Source organism: Nelumbo nucifera, chromosome 7, assembly GCF_055504915.1.
Source record: "Nelumbo nucifera cultivar China Antique chromosome 7, China Antique-T2T, whole genome shotgun sequence".
NCBI classification, from domain to species: Eukaryota; Viridiplantae; Streptophyta; class Magnoliopsida; order Proteales; family Nelumbonaceae; genus Nelumbo; species Nelumbo nucifera.
The window spans coordinates 8,267,208-8,291,933 of record NC_142655.1 but is presented as its reverse complement, the minus strand read 5'-3'; the positions used below and the strand labels follow the sequence as shown (position 1 = coordinate 8,291,933).

The following is a 24,726-nucleotide window of genomic DNA, read 5'->3' as shown; positions in this document are numbered from 1 at the left end:
CACTTGACTAAAATACATACATGGTACCTATGGAGAATTTTCACTTTTATCTAGTATGTGACCAACTCCGTTATTGGGGCAGTCACACATATGTATCATTTTTGGCTTTTACTCCTATTTTTTATTTTTTTTATAATAATATTATTTTATTTGAATTTTTTAGAAGATTTTATTTGAGTTTCACTATTTATCTAATAATTATATTTATATTTGAAATTCAGATAAAACTAAGCAGTTGTGACATTTCTTGCATTTTTTAGAAATAGTTTAATTATTATATACTATATATACTAACGTGCTATGTGGCGTGAGGTCGCGGACAGCCCAGGCTATTGAAGGTAGACAGCCAAAGTTTTAGGCTTTGTCGGTTGGTCATGTATTTGCTTGGGAGTCAAGTCAATACCGTGTGGAGCCCAATCTAAATACATAATTGAGTTGACTGGTGACACGGTCGTTCAGCCATCAATAGTTTAATTACTACCTCCATGGTCCATCCCAACCACGCACAGACTTCATAATATTCTAAACGAGGTGGGCCTTTGGGAGGCCAATTTCACTTCTCACTCAGCCCCAAGGTGAATAGAATATGAGAAATGTGGTCAGATCATATATCGGAAACACGGAAATCACCAAGTTAAATCAAAGGATGTCATGCTTTTCAAGTAGTCACCAAGGAAAGGAAATGTAATAAAGTAAACTAATTGGTAACATAAATGAAAATCTCCAAATAATTAAAAGAAGAGTAAATTTTTTAAATTATGTTTATAGTTTAGTTAATTGACTTAATGTATTTTTACTGTTTTAAAAAATGATTAATACTGTCTCTATCTCTATTGTATTTGACAATTCATTAATACCGTGTGAAGACAGCACGACTAGTAACGGAGTTGGTAATAAGGTCGTCGTCTATAGCGATCAAACCATTACTCCATATATACCTCATATTTTGCTTAATCCCCCTGCACATTACATTGTTCTTTCAACCACCTGCAGCTTCATCCATTTCTGATACCCTGCAATCCCCGAACAATGGAAGCTGCAGTTTTGTGTGCATTCGTGGAAAAACTTTTTGGAAGTTTGAAATCGCTAGTTGTCCAGGAGTATGGATTAACCACGAGTGTGAAGAAGGAACTGGAAAAGTTGGAAAGCACTGTGTCGACGATTGAAGCTGTTCTCGAAGATGTAGAGGAGAAGCAATTGAATAGTAAGGCAATAGGAGATTTTCTTTGGAAGCTTAAAGACGCTCTTGATGATGCAGATGATGTATTAGACGAGTTTTCAACAAAAGTTCTGCGTCGTAGAGAAGAGAGAAGAGTATTAAACAAGGTACGCAAATTCCTTTCATCTTCAAAACAAATAATTTTCCGCCATCACATAGGCCACGAGATTAAAAATGTTATGGAGAGATTCGTTGGGATTGCCGCTGAAAAGTCCAAATTTCATCTGACGGAGGGTATCATTAGCAAGAATTATGAGAGTGAAGAAAGACAGAGAGAGACCACTTCTATTGTACTTGAATCGGAAGTGTATGGAAGAGATGATGATAAGGAAAAGGTTGTGGAATTGTTGGTGGACAAGTTTAATGAAAATGGAATTTCAGTCATTCCCATTGTTGGGATTGAAGGCCTAGGCAAGACAACTCTTGCTCAATTGGTTTACAATGATGGAAGGGTGAAGAGTCTTTTTGAGCTCAGAATGTGGATTTATGTGTCTGATGATTTTAACGTGGAAAAGCTTACAAAACAAATTATTGAATCTGCGACAAAACGCAAATGTGATGTCCCGAATAAGGACCTTCTGCAGCGTCGCCTACAAGAGGAATTAAATGGGAGGCGGTATTTACTCATTCTAGATGATGTCAACAATGAGGATTCTGAAAAGTGGGAGGAGTTGAAGAAAGTGTTGATGAGTGGAGCAAGAGGGAGCACAATTATAGTAACTAGTCCTAGTACCAAAGTGGCACGCATTATGGGTACAGTGGATCCATACCATTTGAGTTTTTTATCAAATGATGATTGCTGGGAATTGTTTAGAAGAAGAGCATTTGGAGTTGAAGAGGTTCCATGTAACTTGGTGGCCATTGGAAAGGAGATTGTGAGGAAGTGTCGTGGGTTACCATTAGCAGCAAAAGCTTTGGGAGGATTAATGAGGTCCAAGAGAGAAGAACGGGAATGGTTATACGTAAGAGACCATGGGGATTTACTTGAAGATGCAACTGGAATTTTACCTGCCTTAAAGTTGAGTTATGATCATCTTGCACCACATCTGAAGCAATGTTTTGCGTATTGTGCATTATTCCCTCAAGATTATCGGATTAACAAGCAGACTCTGATTCAATTATGGATAGCAGAAGGCTTTATTCAGTCATCAATAACAGGTAAGGAGGTAGAGGATATTGGTAATGAGTATTTCAGTGAGTTGGTGCAGAGGTCGTTCTTTCAATATGCTTGGGAAGACGAGTATGGAAACTTTGAATGGTGCAAGATGCATGACCTTGTGCATGATCTTGCTCGATTTGTTGGAAGGACTGAATGGCGCATGATTAGCATAACTGATAATGGCCCCTCCTCCACAGGGAAAGGGAAAAGAAGGGTGCGGCATTTATCACTAGATTATGGTAAGTCATGGCTGCAAGGAGTGCAACGAATTAATTGTAATCCTTTCTTCCATAATGAAGAGTTGAAGGCTGCAAGAACATTGCTAGTGTTGAATAATCGTCATGGATATGTTTTGCAAAATTTGTCCTCCACCTTGAGTTATTTTAAGAGATTAAGAGTACTTAGTTTAGGAGGTATGGAAATAGAAAAGCTGCCTACTTCCATTGATAAGCTTGAACACCTACGGTATCTTGACATCTCTGAAACAAGAATTACTAAACTTCCATCATCCCTTGCTTCCCTCCTGAATCTACAAACATTGAAGATCTCAAATATTAACCAAGTAGTAAAGCTGCCAAAAGGCTTGACCAAGCTGATAAACCTCAGACATCTTGAATTCAATAAATTCTCGAAGGAGGTTCAAATCCCTAGAAGGATAGGGCGATTAACTGGATTACAGGCATTATCAAGATTTATTGTGGGCGAGGAGAGTGGGCGTAGCCTAACAGAGTTACAGGGCCTAAATAATCTCAGAGGCGAGATTATAATTAAAAACCTGGAGAATGTAAGGAATGCAGGTGAAGCTGAGGGAGCCAATTTGAAGAGCAAGCCAAATCTATGCTCGTTGTGGTTATTTTGGTCGTTGAAGAATGATGACAGGGACAGCAGAAGTAGTAGGGGTGGTGGTAATTTGGGGGAGGAAGTATTTGAATGTATATGTATGCAGCCACACCCAAATTTGAGAAGATTAAAGGTGTACGGATACCCAGGGAGACAAACTCCAGGTTGGATGACGAAAGGGAATTTATCCATGCCCAACCTTGTTGAAATACAACTATGGAAATGCAGGAAATTGGAATATGTCACTGCCCTGGGGCATTTGCCCTGCCTGAAGACACTTGGATTATATCATATGGATTCCATTAGATACATGATGGATGGCAGTATTAATACTAATCATAAGGGCATTGGCATTGCCGGAGGTGTACCTGATGAAGTAGTGATATTTCCTTCATTGACGGTCCTTGAGATATGGAATATGCCCCGTATGGAAGGATGGTTGTCGGGAAAAGAAGAGGAGGAGGAGGGAACAACACCATTACTATTGCTAGAGGATTTTGTTGTTGTTGTACAATTCCCTCGCCTTGAGAGACTGAGTATCCACTCCTGCCCCAGATTGACAAGCATGCCACGGCTTTCCACCTCATCTTTGAAATCCCTTACTCTCCATCGTAGCAATGACATGATATTAACATCTCTCCACAAATTGAGTACTACTGTTTCTGATTGCTTGACGTCGTTTGGGAGTTCACTACAACATCTCACAGCCTTACACACCTTGTGCATCGAATCTGCATATGAGATTGTTTGTTTGCCAGAAAGCATCCAGCACCTCACCAAGCTTGACACTCTGCAAATTTCTAATTGCTCCAAACTAGAGTGTTTGCCAGAGTGGATCCATAATTTGCCATCGCTTCGGCAGCTCAAGCTTTCATATAATCCAAATCTGAGGAATCTTCCGGCAGCATTACAACGCCTCCATTCACTTCAAACATTACAAATCCGCAAATGTCCCCAATTGGAAAGACGATGCAGCAAGGACCGAGGTGAGGATTGGCATAAGATCGCTCATATCCCACATATTCAGATCATTCAATATTGATCATCACCCAAAAAGGAATCCACCGGGTGCTGGAATTGATGAATCTGCTCCCATCTATCTCAACCCCAGGCAAGTTCCTTCTCCCTTAATTCCTTTCCTTGCATGTACGTTAAACCAGAGATCCTCACCTCATGTTTAGCTCACTACTTCATTAATAGTGAGCTTTCTCTTATCTTTTAGATGCACTAAGCACCTTTCCCCCCTTATCAATGGTCATTTCAAAGTCAGACGCTCAACTCAACTTCTTAAAACCTTACTGATTTTGATGATTTAAATTTTAATGCTGCTTTTGGCATACACCATCAAACAAACAATTCTTGTGAATTTTTTGATTCTAAGCCAATGGCATCCCTTGGAAGACAAACCTTTCAATTATAACACTGTAACATATAAGACAAACCCTCCTATGTAATTGATTCTATAGTATTTGTAAATTATATGGAGTGTCATATATGATTATTCAAAATAAAATGACATCCTTCTTCTCTCTCGCCTAATTCTCTCTCTCTCCTCTTATTCTTTATTTCAATTTTTATTTATTTATTCATTTATTATTATTATTATTATTATTATTTAAGCATTTATTTATTTAATAAAAATAAATAAATTATTTATAAATCAGTAAAACAAAGGAGATTTGACATTGATAGACAGATTTTAATAAACATTTATTTATTTATTTTGTTAAGTTATTTATTTATTTAGGAATAATTTACTAACAAATTATTCTCTCCCCTTGAGCCCAATATTTAGGTTTGTCAATGGGTCAGGTCTAGTTTGAGATAGCTTATACTGGTCTCATATCAACAAACTATTATTTATTCATTTATTTATTTTATTCAATTTAATTGATTGAAAATAGTTATAACGGTTATAGTTCCATGATTTTGTCTCGATTAATAATTAGGTTGGTTTTTGTACTTGCCCGTCCAAAATTGATTTAGATCCAAAGTCGATTATTTTATGGAAATATATAAATTTTTAACTTTATTATGTTTTATGTTTGAAATAGTAAATTTGATAGGTAATAAATAAGATAACATTAGTTAAAAATATTTAACCTATTAAGATAAAAATAATTTAGTATTATTTTAAGTTATTATTTGAATATAATCATGTCTATGATTTTATCCCAGTTGAATAATTGCTTTAAGATTGGCTCTACCTAGACCAGACCCATTAATAACCCTAAACCAAATTGAGGCCCACTATAGTTATTAATTATTTATAATAATATAATTATAATTATTTTATTTAACAAAAAAGTAATCTAATTTATTATTGTATCTCCAAATGCAATTTTTCTATTTCACCCCTCCAGGGCTTCCTATTAGTTTCATGGAAAATCTTAAGGACTTTCCCACAACTGCAGATTTATAAAAAAAAAAAAATGTCTCATTCTGAATGTCATCTGACACTAAAACAATTGAATTGACTTTAATGTTCTCCAATCAAGAAAATGTCGTTGATAGTCCTTTCACTAAGTGCCCATTTGCAAGGGTTGAAACAGAGCAGCTTCTGGCTTTTTGAGGTGGGCCTCAAATGAACAGCCTCTAAGCTATATATATGTATGGTAAAAATTCCCGAGAGCCCAAACTGGCTGTTTGTCAATCATCTGACTAACAGCCTCTAGGCTATCCATACCACTTCAGCCTCTTTGAATAGTTTATCCAAATCACTTATGTGCTATTTTCTATGAAGTATTTGAAAAAAACACTTTTATTTCCTTTTGCCATCATACCATCAAATGATCAAAATATGACAAAAGAACCCAAAATTTTCATAAAAACAATCAACAATCAATAAACAAAAAGTACTTTTTCCATCATAACCCTGAATCTTAAACAATGTACTACAATCATTGTCTCATATTTCTTCCCATGCACCATTTTCTAAGAAATCACCCTCAACTTTCTATGTTCTCTCTTATTTTCTATCAAACCAAATGGGCATGGCTGACTTATGCTTCACCATGAAAATCAACCCAAGTAGTTTGAACCTACAAATTCTGACACTGGAATGATCGGTCATTCTCTAACTTATTTAGTCCTGTATTTTTCAATCTATCAAAACCAAAAAAAAAAAAAAAATCAGGAGTTCACCTAACAGCTTATGCTTTTAGGTTGAATTAATTAAATTTGTGTAAATGGTCTTAGTGTTCCTTCAGATGGTATTAGAGTGTGTTCTACTATTCCATCCTCACGGTCTTATCAAATATGGGTTGAGTCTAATCCCCTATTGCATGCATTCACTTACATATAAAGATTAAAAAAATGTTTATTTCATATTCTTCTCTTATATAAAACACGATTTAATGGTATAATTAAAACATAGGCCAGAAGATTCAGACAATTAAAAAGTTCAAGCCAATGATTTATATCCATGGTGTGTTGCTAAAAAGCGGAGATGTCTAATCACCAAAAACCTTTGGGTTTGCGCACACTGGACCCATGGCCCATTTAAAGACCAATTCATTTTGAGGTCCATGACTTGCCATCTGTCATAGACTGATATAATTTGAGTCCACCATTCAATAGTTGCCACATTGGAGATCAATTGGGTAAAAAAAATCAGCTCGAATTCTTTATCAAATATCTCTCCTGTTTTTGGACTTGGACAAAGGTGATTGATGAAAAGTTCTATTCAAATTACTTTTAAACTGCGAAAATAGTGTACGAATCAGATGATATCAAATCATGTCAACTTTTGGTATAGAGCATCTCTTCCTTCAATGATAGATTCTAATGTCTTGAAAATGTGCCACCTGGCAAGTTATGAGGACCCAGACCACAGGTAATAGTCTTGTGACCACTGACCAGTACCGATGAACCAATCCCATCAAATAAATCATCTAAAAGATTACGAGAAGTTAAAAAAAAAAGATTATGTAATTTTCACCCATCTATTTGTGAATTGTGAATTGGTCTTGTAATTCCGTAGTACCCTCTTCCCCCATTAGATAATGTGGGACCCACCTGATTGTGCCTGTAGATCTTATTTAATCACGTAGCAACATAAGAATACACCTAAATTTTCCACCTTTAAACCATAAAATGTCACATACTAAAAAAATCCATAAAAATGTTAAAGTATTAAATATTTAATAAATGCTAAAATTCATTTGCTGAAAAAACCAACAGATGACAGAAGGCAGTAAACACTGATAACTGATAGGCTAGCCAAAGAGATGTACACACTCTGAAAATTGCAAAGTTTCTATCTCGGTCAAGTGTTGAAGTAATAATTTGGTGGTTGTTTTATTTAGAAAATTTGAGCAAAAAAGCAAAATTACCTATTTATAATTAATTGATATTAAAATGGAAAATTTATCAATAAATGGGCAAAACCCGGTGCGTCGAAAGGGTCCTCTTTCCCTCCGAAAACAGCAAACAACCGTCAAGCACAGCTCTCTCTCTCTCTCTCTCTCTCTGTCTCTCAGATGTTATTAAAAATAGCAGAGATTCCCATCGGTTTATTTAGGAATGAAGATAGTAAATGATCTAAATGTGGCAAAGTACGCACACACACAGCTTTCGAGGCAATGGCCATGCAGGGTTACCGTTTCCAGTCTTTTTGCCATTCTGGGTAAACGCTTTCTCTCACCCTTATATCTTCTGCTCACTATATTTAGCCACCTCTTTTCCTTCTTTGTCATCAGAGAAGTTGAGGCAGATGAGAGACATGACTATATACAGATACGCTATGGAGAGATTGCTGTTTGTAGTTTTAGCTTTTGTTTCTCTTTTGCTCTGAGTTTTGGGTTGGTGGTTCCGTTATTTGGATGAGAGGAGGAGAGAATCGAGTTGTGGGGAGAAATGGGTAGAGGGAAGATTGAGATAAAGAGGATCGAGAATGCCACTAGCAGGCAAGTCACCTTCTCTAAGCGTCGTGCTGGGTTGCTTAAGAAGGCTCAGGAGTTGTCAATTTTGTGCGATGCCGAGGTTGCGCTCATAATCTTTTCCAGCTGTGGCAAGCTCTTTGAATTTGCTAGTTCATGGTACTTTTTTGTTATTTTTGTTTGTTCATTTTCTACTGGGTTGATGGATTTTCTTTTCGATTTTGTTGGCCTTAATTTGTTCTTTTTTTTTTTTTTATTCCAATATGAATTGAATAGGTATAGTGATGATAGATGCAATTTTGTTGGTCTTGATGTATATATATCTTCTTTGCCTTTCTGTTTTTCTTTTTCTTTCCATTCTCCTACCTGGCATTTCATTCATAGTTCGTTTCTCTGTGATGATAGATGCAATTTTAAGATTTTTAAGGTTTCATTGCGCTCCATATTCGTAAGATGAAGTCACTTAATTTGGTGATTATTCATGTTTCAAGGTCCCTTGCATATAAAATCTTTCATAAAAGCTTTTTTTTTTTTTTTTTTTTGGGGGGGGGGACCTGGTTTTTTAGAGTTTGGAGCAGGACTTTTTTTTTGGGGGGAAGAAAGGTTCTCTTTCACGGGTGGATTAAAATAATTTGAGGCATAGCCTCCTTTTACGGTACCTTCAGAGAACTCTCTTTGCCCCTTCGGAATTCCCTGGATTGTACTAGTTGGATTGAAATGATTTGCAGAGAATTATTAGGGAAGCATCATTCAGAAACAGAAATCTGATATTTGAATTTAGAGTATCTAGTTTGATCATTGAACCTGCATGTCTATATCTTTTATTAACACAAGCATGAGAATTCACTGCCAATATTAACTTATGCAGTAAAGCCTATGTCCTAAATTTGCTGCATTTTCCGATATGTGTGCTAGTGCCCAGCGAACTTTTGAGATTCCCATGAACCTCTGTTTCTTTGTTTCTTTTTTGGTTTTCTCTCCTTTTTGCTTCTAAGTAACCTATTTCTAGTTTGTTACTCATCCACCCCAATCCCTGTTTTGAATTTTATCATGCAAGTAATTTCTAATAATGTTAGTAATATTGGTTAAAATATGTCGTGCAATATGGTTTTTAAATGAATTTGATTTGTTATTTTCCTATTTTTCTCATACCAAAGAGGATGAAATGCTATAATTTGGGCAATTTCATCTATACATGGTATCTCAAAGTTAACTATGTTCATTACAATTGAACTTCTATATGTTTATTTGGGAAATTTAATGTGATGCAACTCTCCTTTTGTTTTTGTTTGTAAAGCATGAAGCGGACACTTTCTAGATACAACAAGTGCCTGGATTGTTCCGAGACTGCATTAGTTGAGTACGGGGCAAAGGTACTGATTTATTCCATCCTTGAAACATCTGAAACTATTAAATTTTCTTCTCTGTACTATATGCCATTGCACAATGGGAAAAATTGTTATTATGTTTATTTTGGGGTTTTTAATGATTTCCCCATAACTTACTTTCATTTTTTTCTTTTTTTCCCTTTCATCCCTAGACTATTCTTTCATTGAGTTGGTTTCTATTAGCAATGACAATGCATAACCAATTTAGTCACTTAAAACTATCTCATCTAACACACAAAGACTAGTATGTCTTAGTTCCATTACACTTTTCCTTTCACTTAATCTGAGCAATATCCTCAAATTTACCTAATTTCCCTAGCTAGTCCCATATCACTTATTGCTTTCAGAATTCCTTTAAAACCTATGGAAATGCAGATTCAAGTTTCAAAGAAATGCCAGCTGGGTCTAGACCCACACTCACAAACAAAGACCATGGAATTTCCTCAAAAGAACTCACCCTACCATGAACCCATGACCTCCCTGTGTTCAACTTCTATATTTCTGTATATCACTTGGTATTTGACAAACAAGAAGGTAGGAATGATAGAACTGATTGGAGCTGATGGCTTTCCAAGGGCAAACAAAAGAAACTCTATTGGTTGATCTAGAATCCCAACCGAGTCATACCTGCTGCTGATAACTAATTGCCATAAACCATGTTATTCTCTTGGAATCTCTTAAAACATTTCCTGAAGAGAGAAATATTTTTTCCCTCATCTACCCTAAAATTTAATTCTACACATAGCATATAGAGATTGACATTTAGACATATTTGATGTCTTTTGGAACTGACTAGAAAAAAAAAAAGGAAAAAAAAAGAAAAAAAAAAAGAATCAGATTAATATCTCACCCTGTCTAGTCGCATAATTTGATTTTTCTTGGTTAACTATCTATCATAGAAATAACTCTTTCATGTATTGCATATGTTAAGACCTTTCTGTCCCAAGTTTAAGACTTTTTTGGGTTTTTTTCTAATATGAATAAAATTGCTTTCTCATATTGCATTGTAATGGCAAAATGGTAATATAGTATTAAAGTTCTGTTCAGCCATTAACTGTCCTGGACAAGGGAAGTAAGGTATGTTTCAGAAAACTCAGGGAAGCACATGGTATTGTTAAACACCTGAAGTTTCTGAAAATGTTGTTTTATGTATGGTTGCTCCCTTCTTACAGTTCTTTCTCTTTCTAACAGAAGCAACAATCAAAGGAAGTTAACATTCTGAAAGATGAAATTGCAAGGCTGAGAATGGCAAACCGGTAAATCATCTAAAGTCCTGCATAACTAGCAGTATTACGTCACTGGATTTTGGAATGTATAAGCACCTTGTTAATATTATCATTTTTTGTACTCTTCTTTTGCAGGCGGATGATGGGTAAAGAGTTGATGGGCTTGAGCTTAAAAGAGTTGCAAAACCTAGAACATCAGTTAAGCGAGGGGATATTATCTGTGAAAGATAGGAAGGTAGTGAAAGAATTTTGAGATCCTTTTTTCTTTAAATTGTTCTACTGTTTGTTTCAAAATCTTTCGTGCAATGTGCAGAATTAGTTAAGAATTCTTTCATTTCAATATGTAAAATATGGTTTCATAAGCCTCAATCAGAAGTCCTACTTTTCAGGAGCAATTACTGTTGGAACAGCTTGAGAAATCAAGATTACAGGTACACTAGGTTGTTTTTTCTTTATTTGGCATTTCATCAATTTGATCTTATGGTTCTCTTGAGCAAATACTGCCCCTTTCAAGTATTCATTTGTAGTAAAATGGAAAAGTAGAATCACTCTTGAAAAAAAAATACACACTCTCTATCCCTCTCCACTTAAGTTGATGTTGATTATGGGGGATGAAGTACGGTTGAATGGATATCTCTAATGAATTTTTAGGCTGTTGTTTTAGTACAATATCTTCATTTGCTTAAACCTTTACAAAGCATATATAAGAGCTTCTTAAGGAATAGATAGAAAACTACAAAATGGTTCTAGGTAGTTATGAAATTTGATCTCTTATTTCTCATTTTAGTTTAATTTTTGTTCCAAGTATGTGAGTTTGCTTCAATGATTTATGTTGTTCAACTCCTCCATGGGGTAGTTTCAATTCATTTTTTATAGTTAAGAAGGTGCAACATATATATACCACTGACCACTTTTACCGTATGCATTTCCTTGTATAGGTTGATTTGATAATAGTTTGGGAATGTAATACATATTTTTTTTTTGTATATATTGTATAAATAGATTCTTTTTAAATAAAATGTATTGTCTTGTGTTCCATAGGAACAACGTGCTTTGCTGGAGAATGAGACATTGCGCAAGCAGGCAATATCTAAGTTCTTATTAGTTCTGATGTGAATTTGCTTATAACGTTTATCTTGAATGGTGTACTACAACTGCTGTTATTTATCTTTGACCCAAATTTGTAGGTTGAGGAGCTCCGAGGTTTGCTTCCATCACCTGAATGCCTGATGCCACCTTATCTCCGATTGCAACCCATGGAAAAGAAACATTTCCAAATAAAGCAGGATGTCATAAGTTCAAACATGGGATGTAATTGCACATTTGAGAAGCAAGGAGAGTCAGACACTTCCTTGCACTTAGGGTATTGTTCATTCCTTTATCTCTCTCTCTCTCTTTCTCTCTCTTACATATATGTATGTATATATTCCTTTACATGATCATGCATTATGTATAACATTCTGAAACCCTTCAGCAACTATTGAGGAACATCATATTTTGGGCCAGTAAGAATTGTGAACTAATCATGCTTTAGAAACTTGTTTGTGAATTTTCAAATCATGATGTATGAATAAGAAAAATAATAGATTGAATATTGTAATCTGTTCCATTTAGTGGTTGAAATGAAATGATTCCTTCAAAGAAACATGAAATAAATCGAGACCATTGTTTTAGATGGATAAAATGGAACTCTTCAATACACTTCAGTTGATTATCATTGTTGTTAACTAGTTGGATCTAATGATACCTAGATACCTATAGAAGGTCCCATATCATCTTGAATACTTCAATTTTATGGTAAGTTTCACATCTGACACATTTCTAGCCATGCTCTTGCTGTGTCTGGGTAGCATATGATGGAATAACTGATAATGGATATTTATTCAAATTTCTTAGGTGTTCCTAAAAGGGAATGTTGGACATTACCCAATTAAACTTTTAATAGATGGTAATATTCGAGAGCCTTGGGCCTGGAATTCATACTCTGCATTTCTTCCACTAGAACAAGTGCAGCTAGAAACATGAAAGTAGGACTGTTTAAGGCATCATATGTCATTCAAGTTTAAAACCCATCATAGTTACAATATAGATGAAAATATAACTTTCAGCAGATCTCGTTTCCTTTTGAATAAGCCTCCCATTCAAAACCATTGTGTCTGTGTGCATAAGGTTCCTATTCTGGCTTGGTTGTTATGTTTTCCTTTAAAAATTGAAATAGAAATATTTTAAATATGTTTTACTTATCAAAAAACATTTGAAATACGACTTACAGCATCAGTGGTTATTTCATGTTTCTGCTGCTATTTCATAAAAACTCATGTTTTGTCTGTTTTTCAGGTTACCCTCAGATAGTTGCCGGAAGAGGAAAGCACATGATACATCCTGTTCCAATGACTCGGGGACTGAATTGCCTCCCTCTTGATACTTTCCTTGAGGTGTCATTGATACGACAATTTTTTGTCCTTACTTTACCCAGACCAAACATTTTATTATCACTTCAAATCTATATCATCGTCACAGAGGAGCTCTTGGTGTGTGTGTGTGTGTGTGTTTTTTTTTTTTTTTTTTTTTACAGAAGAGTTGGTTTTTGTAGGGTGGTGGATATGATGAAATATTTACTGATTTAAGTAGTTTAGTTCCCTTCGGCTTGGTCGACTGAGGTCATTCTTAGAAAAGGGAAGCCATTCAAGTAGCTTAGCTCGATGAAAAAACAAAAGTCAATGTTTCTTTTTCATTTTTCTATGAACTTGGTGGTTGTATCTCAGTCTGATAAGCATGCTAACACAGGTTTGACTCTAAGAACAATCCATTTGTGCAGAAAAATAAAAAAGGCCAATAGTTAGGTCCATATCCAGTTTACCCCCTCCCAAGACCCTGTATAACCGGGACCAGTGTAGAATTTATTTGAATACAACAAACAATGGTTTGATAATTCAGTATTGAAATTTCACAACCATTTGTTTTTTTAAATATGTTGCAGCCTTACATTTTGCTACAAGGAGGAAGTATTTTTCAGAAAGACGGTTCTTTTCATAAATCATGCATGAGCTAATGCCAGTTGGTATTGAAATGCATGCCAAACATTTTGTTATGCAATTCTATTTTTAGGGGTGTTCATGTAAAACTGAAAAACTAAACCAAAACCAATAATTCGAACCAAAAGTTTCTGATTAACGGAATGGATGAATTAAGTTTTGGTTTTTCGGTTTGGTTTTGGTTTAGATGGTCAACTTACCTATTAATCAACTTATCCCTCTAAATACCGGAAAACAAACGGGGCCTTAGTGTCATTCAGCTTAAGACAGATTACTCAAATACTTATGGATCAGCCACTTGAGATGAAATTCATTGTGAAATTAGAATTAGAATTCATTGTCAATTTGTCATGTACAATAACTTGAATTGTGAATTGTTCAATACAAAAAAAAAAAGAAAAAAAAAAGAAAAAGAAAAACTGAATACAAAAAGAGCAAAAAAGATAAAACCAAATAATCACTATGTAAAAGGAATTAAGGAAGAAATTCGATCCGTATCTATTGTTTCCTTTGTCCAAGGCAATTGAGCAAATCATTTCTCCCTACCAAAACCTCGGAGAACAGCTGATCCACTTCCTCCCCAACACCTTCCAACAGCTTCCCTAGAAGCTCCACCCTTCTCTGCAAATCCTTTTCTTCATCTTTGCTCTGTCCACTGCCTGCAGCAGCAAAAAATCGAACTACTCCCTCATTCACATCTCTCACCTCCTTCAGTACGTACCCACTCTTTATCATCTCTTCAGAAACGCTCAAATGTGGACTCATCAGCGAAGAATTTCCCAATTGACCCACTGTTTTTCCTATCTCCAACCATGACTGAATGTCTCCACATAGGCTCGATGTCACAACTCCACAGAGTGAAAACGCAACAGTTTTCATCATCACCAAAGCTTGATGGATGACCCATTCTTTGCCAGAGCAAAACTTCTCCTGCCCTTCATCTTCTTTCTCTTCTTCATACCTGCAGTTCTTGTTAAAGCTGAAGGGCTGGATTGCTTCCAGACGTTTCATTGCAACAGAAGGTGAGTTCTCCATAAGGTTCAAGGCATAAGACATCGCCACACGAGCTCGACTGAGATGAGAAAGAGAAGAGCTAATAGAGTTAAGGAGATCCAACAACTTTAAGCTATCTTGAAGGTACTCTTCCATGGAAGCAAGCTCCCAGCTATTCATTGGGTAGTCAATGTCCACTACGAGCTTGGAAAACGCTTTGTTCATGGTGGGTAGAAGATGTAAACACTGTCGGATCCATGGTAAGGTCAGGATTTCTGAGCTGGGGTTGGACTTCAAGGAGAGCTGAACCAATCCTTTCGATATCTCAGCTTCAAAAGCATGCAAAGGAGCCGAGAAGGCCTTCCTTGCATGGTGGTGGGGGTGGTTCTCCAGCTTGGAAGAAGGCATGAGAGAACGGCTTAACCTCTGTATCAAGAGAACCATGACAAACACAAATTCGAAGAAAATATAAATCTTTTCAGTGAGATAGTTTTATGCTTTAATCGGTTTCTATGGCGGCTTTTATATAAGTTTGGGCGAGTAGTTGCTTGTCAGCGTGTTGCTTTTACAGAAGAAAACCTGCTTGTGCATCCCATCCATTGGAAGACCAGAGAACAGGTGAAGGACTGGTGGGCGGTCAACTGCTCTTATCTAATTGCTTGCTCTTGTACTCAATACACGCTTCCCAGTTCCTCTTTTCTGTCTGCTTGTACTGTGTGTTGGACCCATTCGGGCATCGCTGCCCACGCAACTTCTGAAGGAGTGCTGGAAGCTTGGGTCCTCGTTGTCGTTTGGGTGGTTTCCCAGCAACGCTATTGCCATCTCAGGTTCCAGCAAATTGCTTGGACGCGCCAGGTTTAATCAAATGGGTCGGGTGAGCGGCCCAGCCCATATTCTGGGTTCCTTGAGAAAATTCCAGGTTGGCCTTATTTGGGTGGATAAGCAGTTAATGTTGCATTTGGTTGCACTTTTAATCTATTTGCATTGAGCAAAATTATGGTAATGCAAATGCTATGGGTGCAATTCTGATTTATTTTTGTTTCAAAATTTACCTATTTTTTTGTTTGATTGCAGTGTATAAATAAAGTAAAAGAAGACCTGAAACAGAAAAAACGTAAAATCCAAAACAAAATTAAACGAGAAATTACGTTATTTTCATTTGCATTAGTGAAAATAGAATTGCACTGCGACTAAATGCAGGCACCAAGTTGAACCGCTTTACTTGTTTAGAATTTGAGGCCTCCGACCCAGAACCCGGAGGGCAGGGTGACCTCGGAATGGTTGGCGGTTCGGGTAAAGATGGTCAATTATCAAATTGTTTTTAATACGGTTGCGAGGCTAATGTTGCTTGTTTGATTAGCAACTTGGCTTATTCCTTACACAATTTGACCCTGGTTCTGCACTGCAACGTGAGACGGTGAGAGGGACTTATCTGGTCAATTCAGATTTCAGACTGACCACAACATAAGACAATCCCAAATTTGCCTTCTTAACTCCCCTCGTGGGCTTGTATGCTGTCAAACTCCTTTTTCTTCATCAAAATTAAACGGCAAAGAAGATAAGTTTCACCACGTGGCAAACCAAATCTAGTTTTTTAGTTTAACCATGTGGCAAAATAGACTAGAAAAGAGGGTCGGTAAATCGGTTTGGATACGTGGCAAAAGTTTTGGGTTGAAACTTGACCATGAATTTGGGAACTCACTCACATGAGTACGGGTTTTGAGATTCCCGTCAGCGTACGGAATCAGAGGGAATATTTTGGTCTTGGGGTTGGGGATACAACCGTACAGGGGGGACATTTAGTACACTAGTACTACAGCCCTGGTCCCACAACTTGTCACGGTGCGATAAGAGAAGTTTTAAATGGGTCCCACCAGATAGCTAAGCAAAAAATCAGCTTGAACAGGTGATGCTAATCTGGAGTTTTCTTCAAGCTTCAAAGTTTGAAATGCTACAAAATAGTCTGAAGATCAGACGGCAAAAGATCAACTATAATAACGCAAAACTTTCGGTTTGAAATAGTTCCTAGCAAACCCTCGATATCTTCAGATGTGACACGTGGGCCCAAACTCATTAAAAGGCACCACGATCGGCACAGACCGAAGACGTTTGATGACAAGTTAATAGTTATTTAGATCTCAGTCAAAGCTGAAGCTTTTAAGTTTTGGCTAGATCTTGTATCCGAGATATATATCATACATCACCTGTCTATGGTTTGCCACGTTTCCCACGTTCGGATTTTAGGGGCCCACCATTGGGTAGGCCATTACGTAGAACATCGGTTGGACCAGAAGGATTCAATTACAATTAGACGACTAAGGAGTAAGGACAGAGGGAGGGAGGTCCCCAGTCCCTACTACTCGCCACAGAAATGACACTCCCGTCTCCTCTTGGGAGGGCTGAAGGGCTAAAGCGCAGTGACTTCTGAGTTCTGGCTCCGAGGCTTTCCGAGATGGGACTCATACGGACAGCCTGTTTGGTGAAAATTTCATGGAGCCTGAATCGGCTTTCAGTCATCGGAAGCGTTGCAACTTTTAACCTTTTTTGAATTATAGCTTATTCGAAACGCCGCAAAGCAGAGAATCAGTTTAATTGAATTGCCAGCTCAGCCACTTTCAAACGGGCCCTGGCTGACCAGTGAGAAGACTGAGCTCCGAAGAAGGAGAGCACTCTCGTCAACTCGGAAACGGAAATGAGAAGCTAGCAATGATTTCTTCAGCAATATATAAATAGTCTAACCCGCTTTGTTTTATTTATTTTGCTTACGTAGTGCTGACAGTAACAATACATAAAACACAGTGGGCAAAATAAAACAAAACAAACAAAAATATAATGTAAATCATGCTCAGGCAATAATGAACGTAACGTTTAAATTTATTGCTTCCGTGTGAGAGGGAGAAAAAACAGTCGAATTTTTTCTATACATTCCAAAGAAAAGAAACCCTAATTAATTGCTTTATAGAAACTAAAGCATATCATCCATCTATGGTTGGCATGGAATATCTTGTGGGTCAATGATTCATTATTGACAACATTAGGTTGTCTTGGTATTCTCTTTGAAAGAAACTGAAAACATACATACATATATAGTGGTAATATGTCTGTTTAATCCGAATGATTAAATATGTAAGTCGTGATATATATGTGTATAAATACATATTTATTTATTAATATGTATTCTCCTTGAAAGAAACTGAAAACATATATATATATATATATATATATATATATATATATAGATAAATACACATTTTATTAATAAATAAATATATAATTATATTATATATGAAATATATGCATTATTTTATATTTAAGTATATTTTTTTTTGGCAAATAATAACCGTATAAGACTTCTTCGGAAGTTAATTATGCCCTTCGAAAATTTGCATATTGCAGTTAATGTGCAACCCAGGATTATTATTGGGTCAAACGGGTAAACGATTCAACCATATGGGCCAAACGGTTTTTAACCAATCCCTAGGTTTTAGGAGAATTGGATCAGAAATTCAGAATCATTTGATATAGGTGAGGCCCAAATCCATTTTAGGGTCCTATGGCCAGGCGAAGCCCAAGTTACCAAGTTTGGGAGTTTTTATTAGATAATTGCTTATCCTAATAAGCATGGTTTTTAAAAACGAACCGGTGACTAAACCGGTCAGGGGTCTAGTTATTGATTCAAATGATCCGAAAGTTTGATCTGAACGGCCAGCCCGATTTGACAGAAAAAAAAAATAAAAAAAAAATTGGAAAATGGTCAAAAACGTTCGAATGGTTCATCAGCCGGTTCAGTGGTTTGCTGACCCAAATCAACGGTTTTGGGGGAAAACAGAATCTGTCAGGTGATCGGCTCCCGGTTTTTCCCGTCCAACCATCCGTTCTGGTTTTGAAAACCATAAGTGCTTATAAGTGTTAAGTCAAAAACACTTATTTCAAACAGGAGTAATATAGATATTTTAAAAATGACATAATTGGCTAAGATAGACTAGAATAAGCAATTAAAAATAAAACTCATAATTTTGGCTTTTTAAAAAGGACTAATTTTTGAAAATAGACCATGGTTTTCAAAATCGGATCAGAAAAACCAAGAACCGGTCACCTGACCGGTTCTGTTTTCCTCCAAAACCACTTGTTTTCTCAAAACCATTGATTTGGGTCAGCAAACCGTTGAACCAGCCGATTAACCATTCAAACGGTTTTGACCGTTTTCCAATTTTTTTTTAATTTTTCAATTTTTTTTTTTAATTTTTTTGTCACAACGATCGACCCGTTCGAACGGATAACCAGATTGGGCTTATTTCCCGTACGTATACAAGAGCTTATTAATGTAGTTTTGGTCTTCCTATAGATGGAATATATAATGAAATACTCGTTCACACAGAGAGATGGAGGGATGATAATAAACCAAAAGGTCCTAGTCAATGAGATACCTCCCTCATAGAGTCATAGTCATTAGGATGAGTTCCCCGTTCAAGTGGGATAAGGAGATTGATTGCGTCAATGTGTTGATCATTGCGTACTAGTCTATTCATCTTTTAAAACCTTTTGGTTGCATCACCGCCCTTTGATTTGGTCATTTCGAAATATCCAAGTTGAGGTCAACTTTTAGGTCATTACCTGTTGGGCTGTTATGGATATGCGTGAATTCCCCTCTCCTTTATCCACTTCTCCCTTCTTATTTTTTTTAGCCCTGTTTGGTTCGCAGGAATAGAGGGCTGGAATCGGAATTGAAATGGATTATTCCCATTCCAAATGGACCCTTAGTTTCTTTCCTACTGGAGATCCAGCAATTGATCCTGGTCCCTGCAGAGCACATCTGGATTGAAACCAAGATTAGCAGACCCACTAAGGTGAATAGGTGATGTTCAACAAAGCATAACCAACTATGTTGTCGAACACCTCCTAAGATTAGCAGACCCACTAAGGTGAATAGGTGATGTTCAACAAAGCATAACCAACCATGTTGTCGAACACCTCCTTATCGTCAGTGATCTTTGTGTTGGGCATTTGAAAAATTTTATGTTTATTTTTTTAACATAGTCATTTTCTATTGGGCTTTATAACTCAATTTAAGAGTAAAATTGATTGAAAATATGTAAAAATTTTCCTATATATATATATATATATATATATAGGAAAATTTATGATACCAAAAAGATATGGTATCAGAACAGATTTGACCAATCAAAGCACCCTCATGAATTTGACAGACACCATCTGATCAGTCACCTCTCTTATGATACCGGTTGATTGGCCATAATTTTTTCTGGTACCATATTTTTCCAGTATGATAGTCGAACCCATTACCCATGCATATATATTAATATATGATTAGAAAAAATGGTATCGTCATATAAATATAACAAATATATTTATTATATTTGCAAATATGTCTATAAACATTTATACACAAAAACTTGTATTTGGTGTGGTTGGGCTTAGCTAATTGCACTCCAACTAGAATCCAAGTTAACTTCATATTTATATGTATATATGTATAAATTTTTATTTAAATTATAAATTAATGACAGATTTGATACTTGCTAGTTAATTAGTCCTTTCAACTTAATTTAATGGAGCCAGTTCTTCTTAGAAATGAGGTGTTAGTTTTGTGGTTAGGGACCACAAGCGTTCTCTTATTTTTGCTAGAGCCATCCCATTCAAGGCATTACTTTCAATTGTATGTGAAGCCACAGCATTTCTGGAAAGTATTGAGTTCGCCATTTCCACGGGTTTTTCTCACACCATCTTTGAAGGTGACAGTCTGACACTGAAATTGTTGTTAAGCTCTTATCGGAGGAATGCTCTCATCCTTCTTGAAGTATTTTTATTCTAATTGCTTGTTGCAGGAATCTTCTCAATCACCTAGAAGGTTCCTCAGCTACTTTCATTCCTAGGTCCGGAAACCAGGTTGCTCACTGCTTAGCTAAATGTTCTCTTGTCAAAATACCCAGACACGGTAATTCATTTTTTGTAACAAAATTTGAATACGCAATTAAACAAATTAAATGTTGTTTTGTAGCTCATGAACTTTAATTCGTGTAGCGATTATTTATGAAAGCATTTTTACAAAAACAGTTTTATAAAAACATTTTTACGAAAGTACTTTAATAAAAGCATTTTTATAAAAGTACTTTTACGAAAGCACTTTTATAAAAGTATTTTTACACGAAAATACTTTTACAAAAGCACTTTTATAAAAACACATTTGCTTTTTATAAATTTCAGAGTATCTTCATTTTAATATATTTTTATAATTTTTATATGTTTTTTTTTTTAATATTTCATTCAGTTTGAATTGGATCCAATACAGTCCATTTACATTTTAATGGATTAGATTGGACTTATTTTGTGTTGAATTTGGACTGAATTGGGTCCAACCAAATCCAGTCCAATTGACACCTCTATTCATGCCAATATCACCGAACTCAAATATGAATGACAATCTTACAGAAAGAATCCTGTATTTGTGTGATCATTTATTCTCTTTCTTCTTTCCCTCAACTTTGGCATTTCAATGGAACTCGGAAAAACACGAATTTTGGTGTTCAGATAAATTAATTTCCTAGTAGTTCCCTTAATAGGATGTGAGCGTATAGAGAACATATCATGAATTTTGAGGATTTGGATCAAATTGATGGGCCTTCCTCTTATTACCTATATATCTTGTAAATCAAAATGGGTTCAATTGATTCTCCAGGAAGAGCCAAACAGAAGCAGATGATTTATTGCGTTAAATACATTTGTCCTTAGGCCCAATTTGTTTGCGGTGTGAATGCAAAGGGGTGAAAATGGATTGAGCTAAAATTATACTTTTAACTTTTGCATTCGATCCGATCAACCAAGGAAAATTGGGGCTTTAAAAGCACAAATCCTGAAACTTATCCAAAAGCAACCACTTAGATTATTCCTGTTAATGTGATAATTGAAATATTGAAGCACTTAAAATGGTTCTCACTATATGAATTGTAGTGGTTATGTAGATGGTGGAGTTTCTTGTAACTTCAATCTGAATAAGCTTTCAACTTCAAATAAATACGTCATGGTATCATTATCATTGGTACACAAACGATGAGGTCTCTTCTCTAACATAGGCTTGTTTTATTATCCTTTTGCATATAGACCTCAGCGGCTCAGCCAGCCTATCAGGCCAGGTTTTCAATCAATGGGTGTTGGGCTTGAGCCCATACACAAATGGGTACTTTATACAAATGTAGAACCATACATCAACATTTGGCGTTTCACTGTAGCTACCGGCCACCAGGTCACGAGTCACGACGCCTTAAGCTACCAGCCACTGGAAGCATTTAAACTTGTCAATCGTGCTTATTGGAACAACATGCTCCAACTTCCGGGTGTCCCAAGATGAGCTGCTCCACTTTTGGATTACGGTCCAACTTATTCAAGTGGATTGGTCTGACCACCCAGCCCAATCCAATTATCTGTCTGAGCCAACTCTCCATCTCAGACCCATTAATAGAAGACCTACCATTCAAAATGCCTCGCCATACAAGGGACAGTCTAGATTTTGGGTACCTTAGAAGAAGCCAACTTTATTCTTATTACTTTAACCAGTTACTTTTCTGGGCCAAAACTCTCCAGCCTAGCTTCGCCAAGCAAGCTTTGCTTTTCTTAATCCTAGACCTCCCATCTTGGGTTTATGGAGATGGTTCCATAATTTCTTTCTTCTTTTTATCTCCCTAGAAGAAGCTTCTCTGGATTTTGTCAATATATCAGAAAAGAACATCCTTAGATAACTAGTAATGGACCATTAAGTGGAAAGGGGTGGAACTTGTCATAGATTTTATCAGGGTGGTCTTGCCATCCTTCCAAAGGGTATTGGCTTTCCACCCTTGTAATCTATTTTTAACTTTTAATGACTGTCTCATTGTGATCTTTTTTCTTACTGACTTCCTAGCTTCAAAAATAATCGGGATATCCGAGCATTTTTTTTTTTTTTTTATAATCTAACTAGAAATAAACTCCATTATTTTTGCAAGAATTTTTTTATGTTTATTTCTTCTACTTAGATTTGAGGATTGAAAAGAACTCAATAATCACTTTCATTCATCTGTATTAAAATACAAGTATTGTATGAAATTTGAATTTCAAATACAAGATACAGCTGTACAGAATACAGTCAGAGGAATTAACAACAGATGGAGATCGACTTTCCAGAAACGATTCCATCTTCCATTTTTTATCACGTGTTATGTGCTGAAGTCTCACGTGTAATTGACGCTGATTTAGATTGGTCAATATGCCCCCGCAAACTGAACGGGGGCAGGAACAGCATTCAGTTTCTCTCATGGTCAAAAAACAAGTTGGAGATAGCCCTTTGGCGAAGATGTTAGCAGTTTGATCGACTGTAGGTATGTACCGAACAATTAGGTTCCGGGAAGGAGTGAAAAATGGGATTTCCTGTGAGGTAAGTTGCACTGAGGTTGTCACACCAGACAATCGGAGGATGGGGAAGAAAGTGTCCAAGTTCCTCCAATAATGATAATGATTGTAACCAAGTAACTTCAGCAACAGTTGTGGCAAGGGCTCAGTATTCCGCTTCAGTGGAAGAACGCGCAATAGCTTTCTGTTTCTTGGAGCACCAAGAAATAAGGTTATCTCCGAGGAAGACAGCATACCCAGTGGTTGATTTCCGATCCTCAGGGGGCCCTCCCAATCGGAATCAGAGTACGCTTGTAGAAGATAAGTAGACAAGGGCTTGATGATGAGCCCATAATCTATGGTGTGTTTCAGGTAGCAGAGTACTCTCTTAATGGAAAACCAATCCACCTCTGTTGGGAGATGCATGTGTTGACAGAGATGATTAACAACAAAGGTGATATTAGGTCGCATGATGATGAGAAGATATTGTAATGCTCCTACTATGCTACGCCGTATTCTGTAGCATCAGGAAGATAATGCTTAGGTGTAAAGGTGGACATGCAAAATGGTGTGGAGATGGGCTTCGAACCATCCATATGAGTGCGGTGAAGTAACTTAGCAATGTATTTTATTTTATTTTTTTTGGCACAAATGAAGACTAGCATCACTATCATGGGCCTCCACACCTAAGAAATAAGGGATTGAGCCGAGGTCCTTGAGTGCAAAATGGCGAGAAAGCTCCTCAATGAGAGTTGTGGTAGTACATGTATCATTCCCCAGGACAAGAATGTCATCTACGTAAACCAATACATACATGATAAGGCCATTGGAGTTGTAAATCTAGAGAGAGGTATCAGTTTTAGAACCAAAAGAACCCATAGTGAGAAGATGATTCGAGAGCCGCTGAAACCAGGCCCGCGGAGTCTGTTTAAGCCCATAAAGAGATTTGTGAAGTAGACAAAGATGAGTTAGTAGTTTGGGATTTACAATGTGAGGGTGTTTCCTTTATGAAGCACCAATTTTGCTCGTGGGTACGAGGGCAAGATACCCGATGTGAAATTTCTTCACTTTGAAGAAATTGAGAAATTGAAGACATTTGATGTTGTAATCAAAGAAACATTCTACCATATTCTTAAATTGAATGAAAGTAAACAGCACATCCAATTTGTGAAGCAATGGTAAAATGCAAACATACTTGCTGTAATCATCTAAAAATAACACATAATAGCGGTAGCCTTCATAGGACGTTAGGAGAACAGGCCCCCAAACGTCAGAGAATAATGTTAACTGAAGAGGAATTGTGCTACGACTTGCTCAAGTTGGTAGAGTAAGACGCTTGGACTTGCCAAGTTGACAGGGCTCACAAACCAAATTTCGAGATTATAGTTGCTCCCATTGAGTCTTACAGGAAAATAATGAGAGATATTACTGGGTAGCAAAGTGATTGTTGGGTTAAGCTCTCTTTCTCTTGCAGATGGGTTATTCTTTGAGCCATGGAAAATTTTGGATCGGATGTTCTGATATCAACTTAGATTTGAAGATTTAGAACAAGTCAATAATCGCTTCCATTCATCTGTGTTAAAATACAAGTATTGTATGAAAATCAA

General features: G+C 36.5%; 2 protein-coding genes across 5 annotated transcripts; one reads left to right on the top strand and one right to left on the bottom strand.

Annotated features, from left to right (window-relative positions):
• Positions 1-802: 802 nt before the first annotated feature.
• Positions 803-13,517, top strand: LOC104613415 (agamous-like MADS-box protein AGL15). Of its 4 annotated transcripts, none has more exons than XM_010281216.3 (8): positions 5,263-7,845; positions 9,396-9,471; positions 10,678-10,742; positions 10,848-10,947; positions 11,102-11,143; positions 11,754-11,795; positions 11,900-12,075; positions 13,050-13,517. In XM_010281216.3, exons 1-8 carry the CDS (start codon positions 7,802-7,804, stop codon positions 13,132-13,134), a joined length of 630 nt encoding a protein of 209 aa, XP_010279518.1. In that variant the 5' UTR covers positions 5,263-7,801; the 3' UTR covers positions 13,135-13,517. The 4 variants fall into 4 exon arrangements, 3 of the variants coding, with proteins under 3 accessions (XP_010279518.1, XP_088747670.1, XP_019056050.1); XM_088891544.1 differs by lacking the exon at positions 5,263-7,845 and adding an exon at positions 7,862-8,201; XM_019200505.2 differs by lacking the exon at positions 5,263-7,845 and adding an exon at positions 7,863-8,257.
• Positions 13,518-14,245: 728 nt separating this feature from the next.
• LOC104613470 (protein BPS1, chloroplastic-like) lies at positions 14,246-15,184 on the bottom strand. Its single transcript, XM_010281295.1, has one exon. It carries the CDS (start codon positions 15,182-15,184, stop codon positions 14,246-14,248), a length of 939 nt encoding a protein of 312 aa, XP_010279597.1.
• Positions 15,185-24,726: the final 9,542 nt, after the last annotated feature.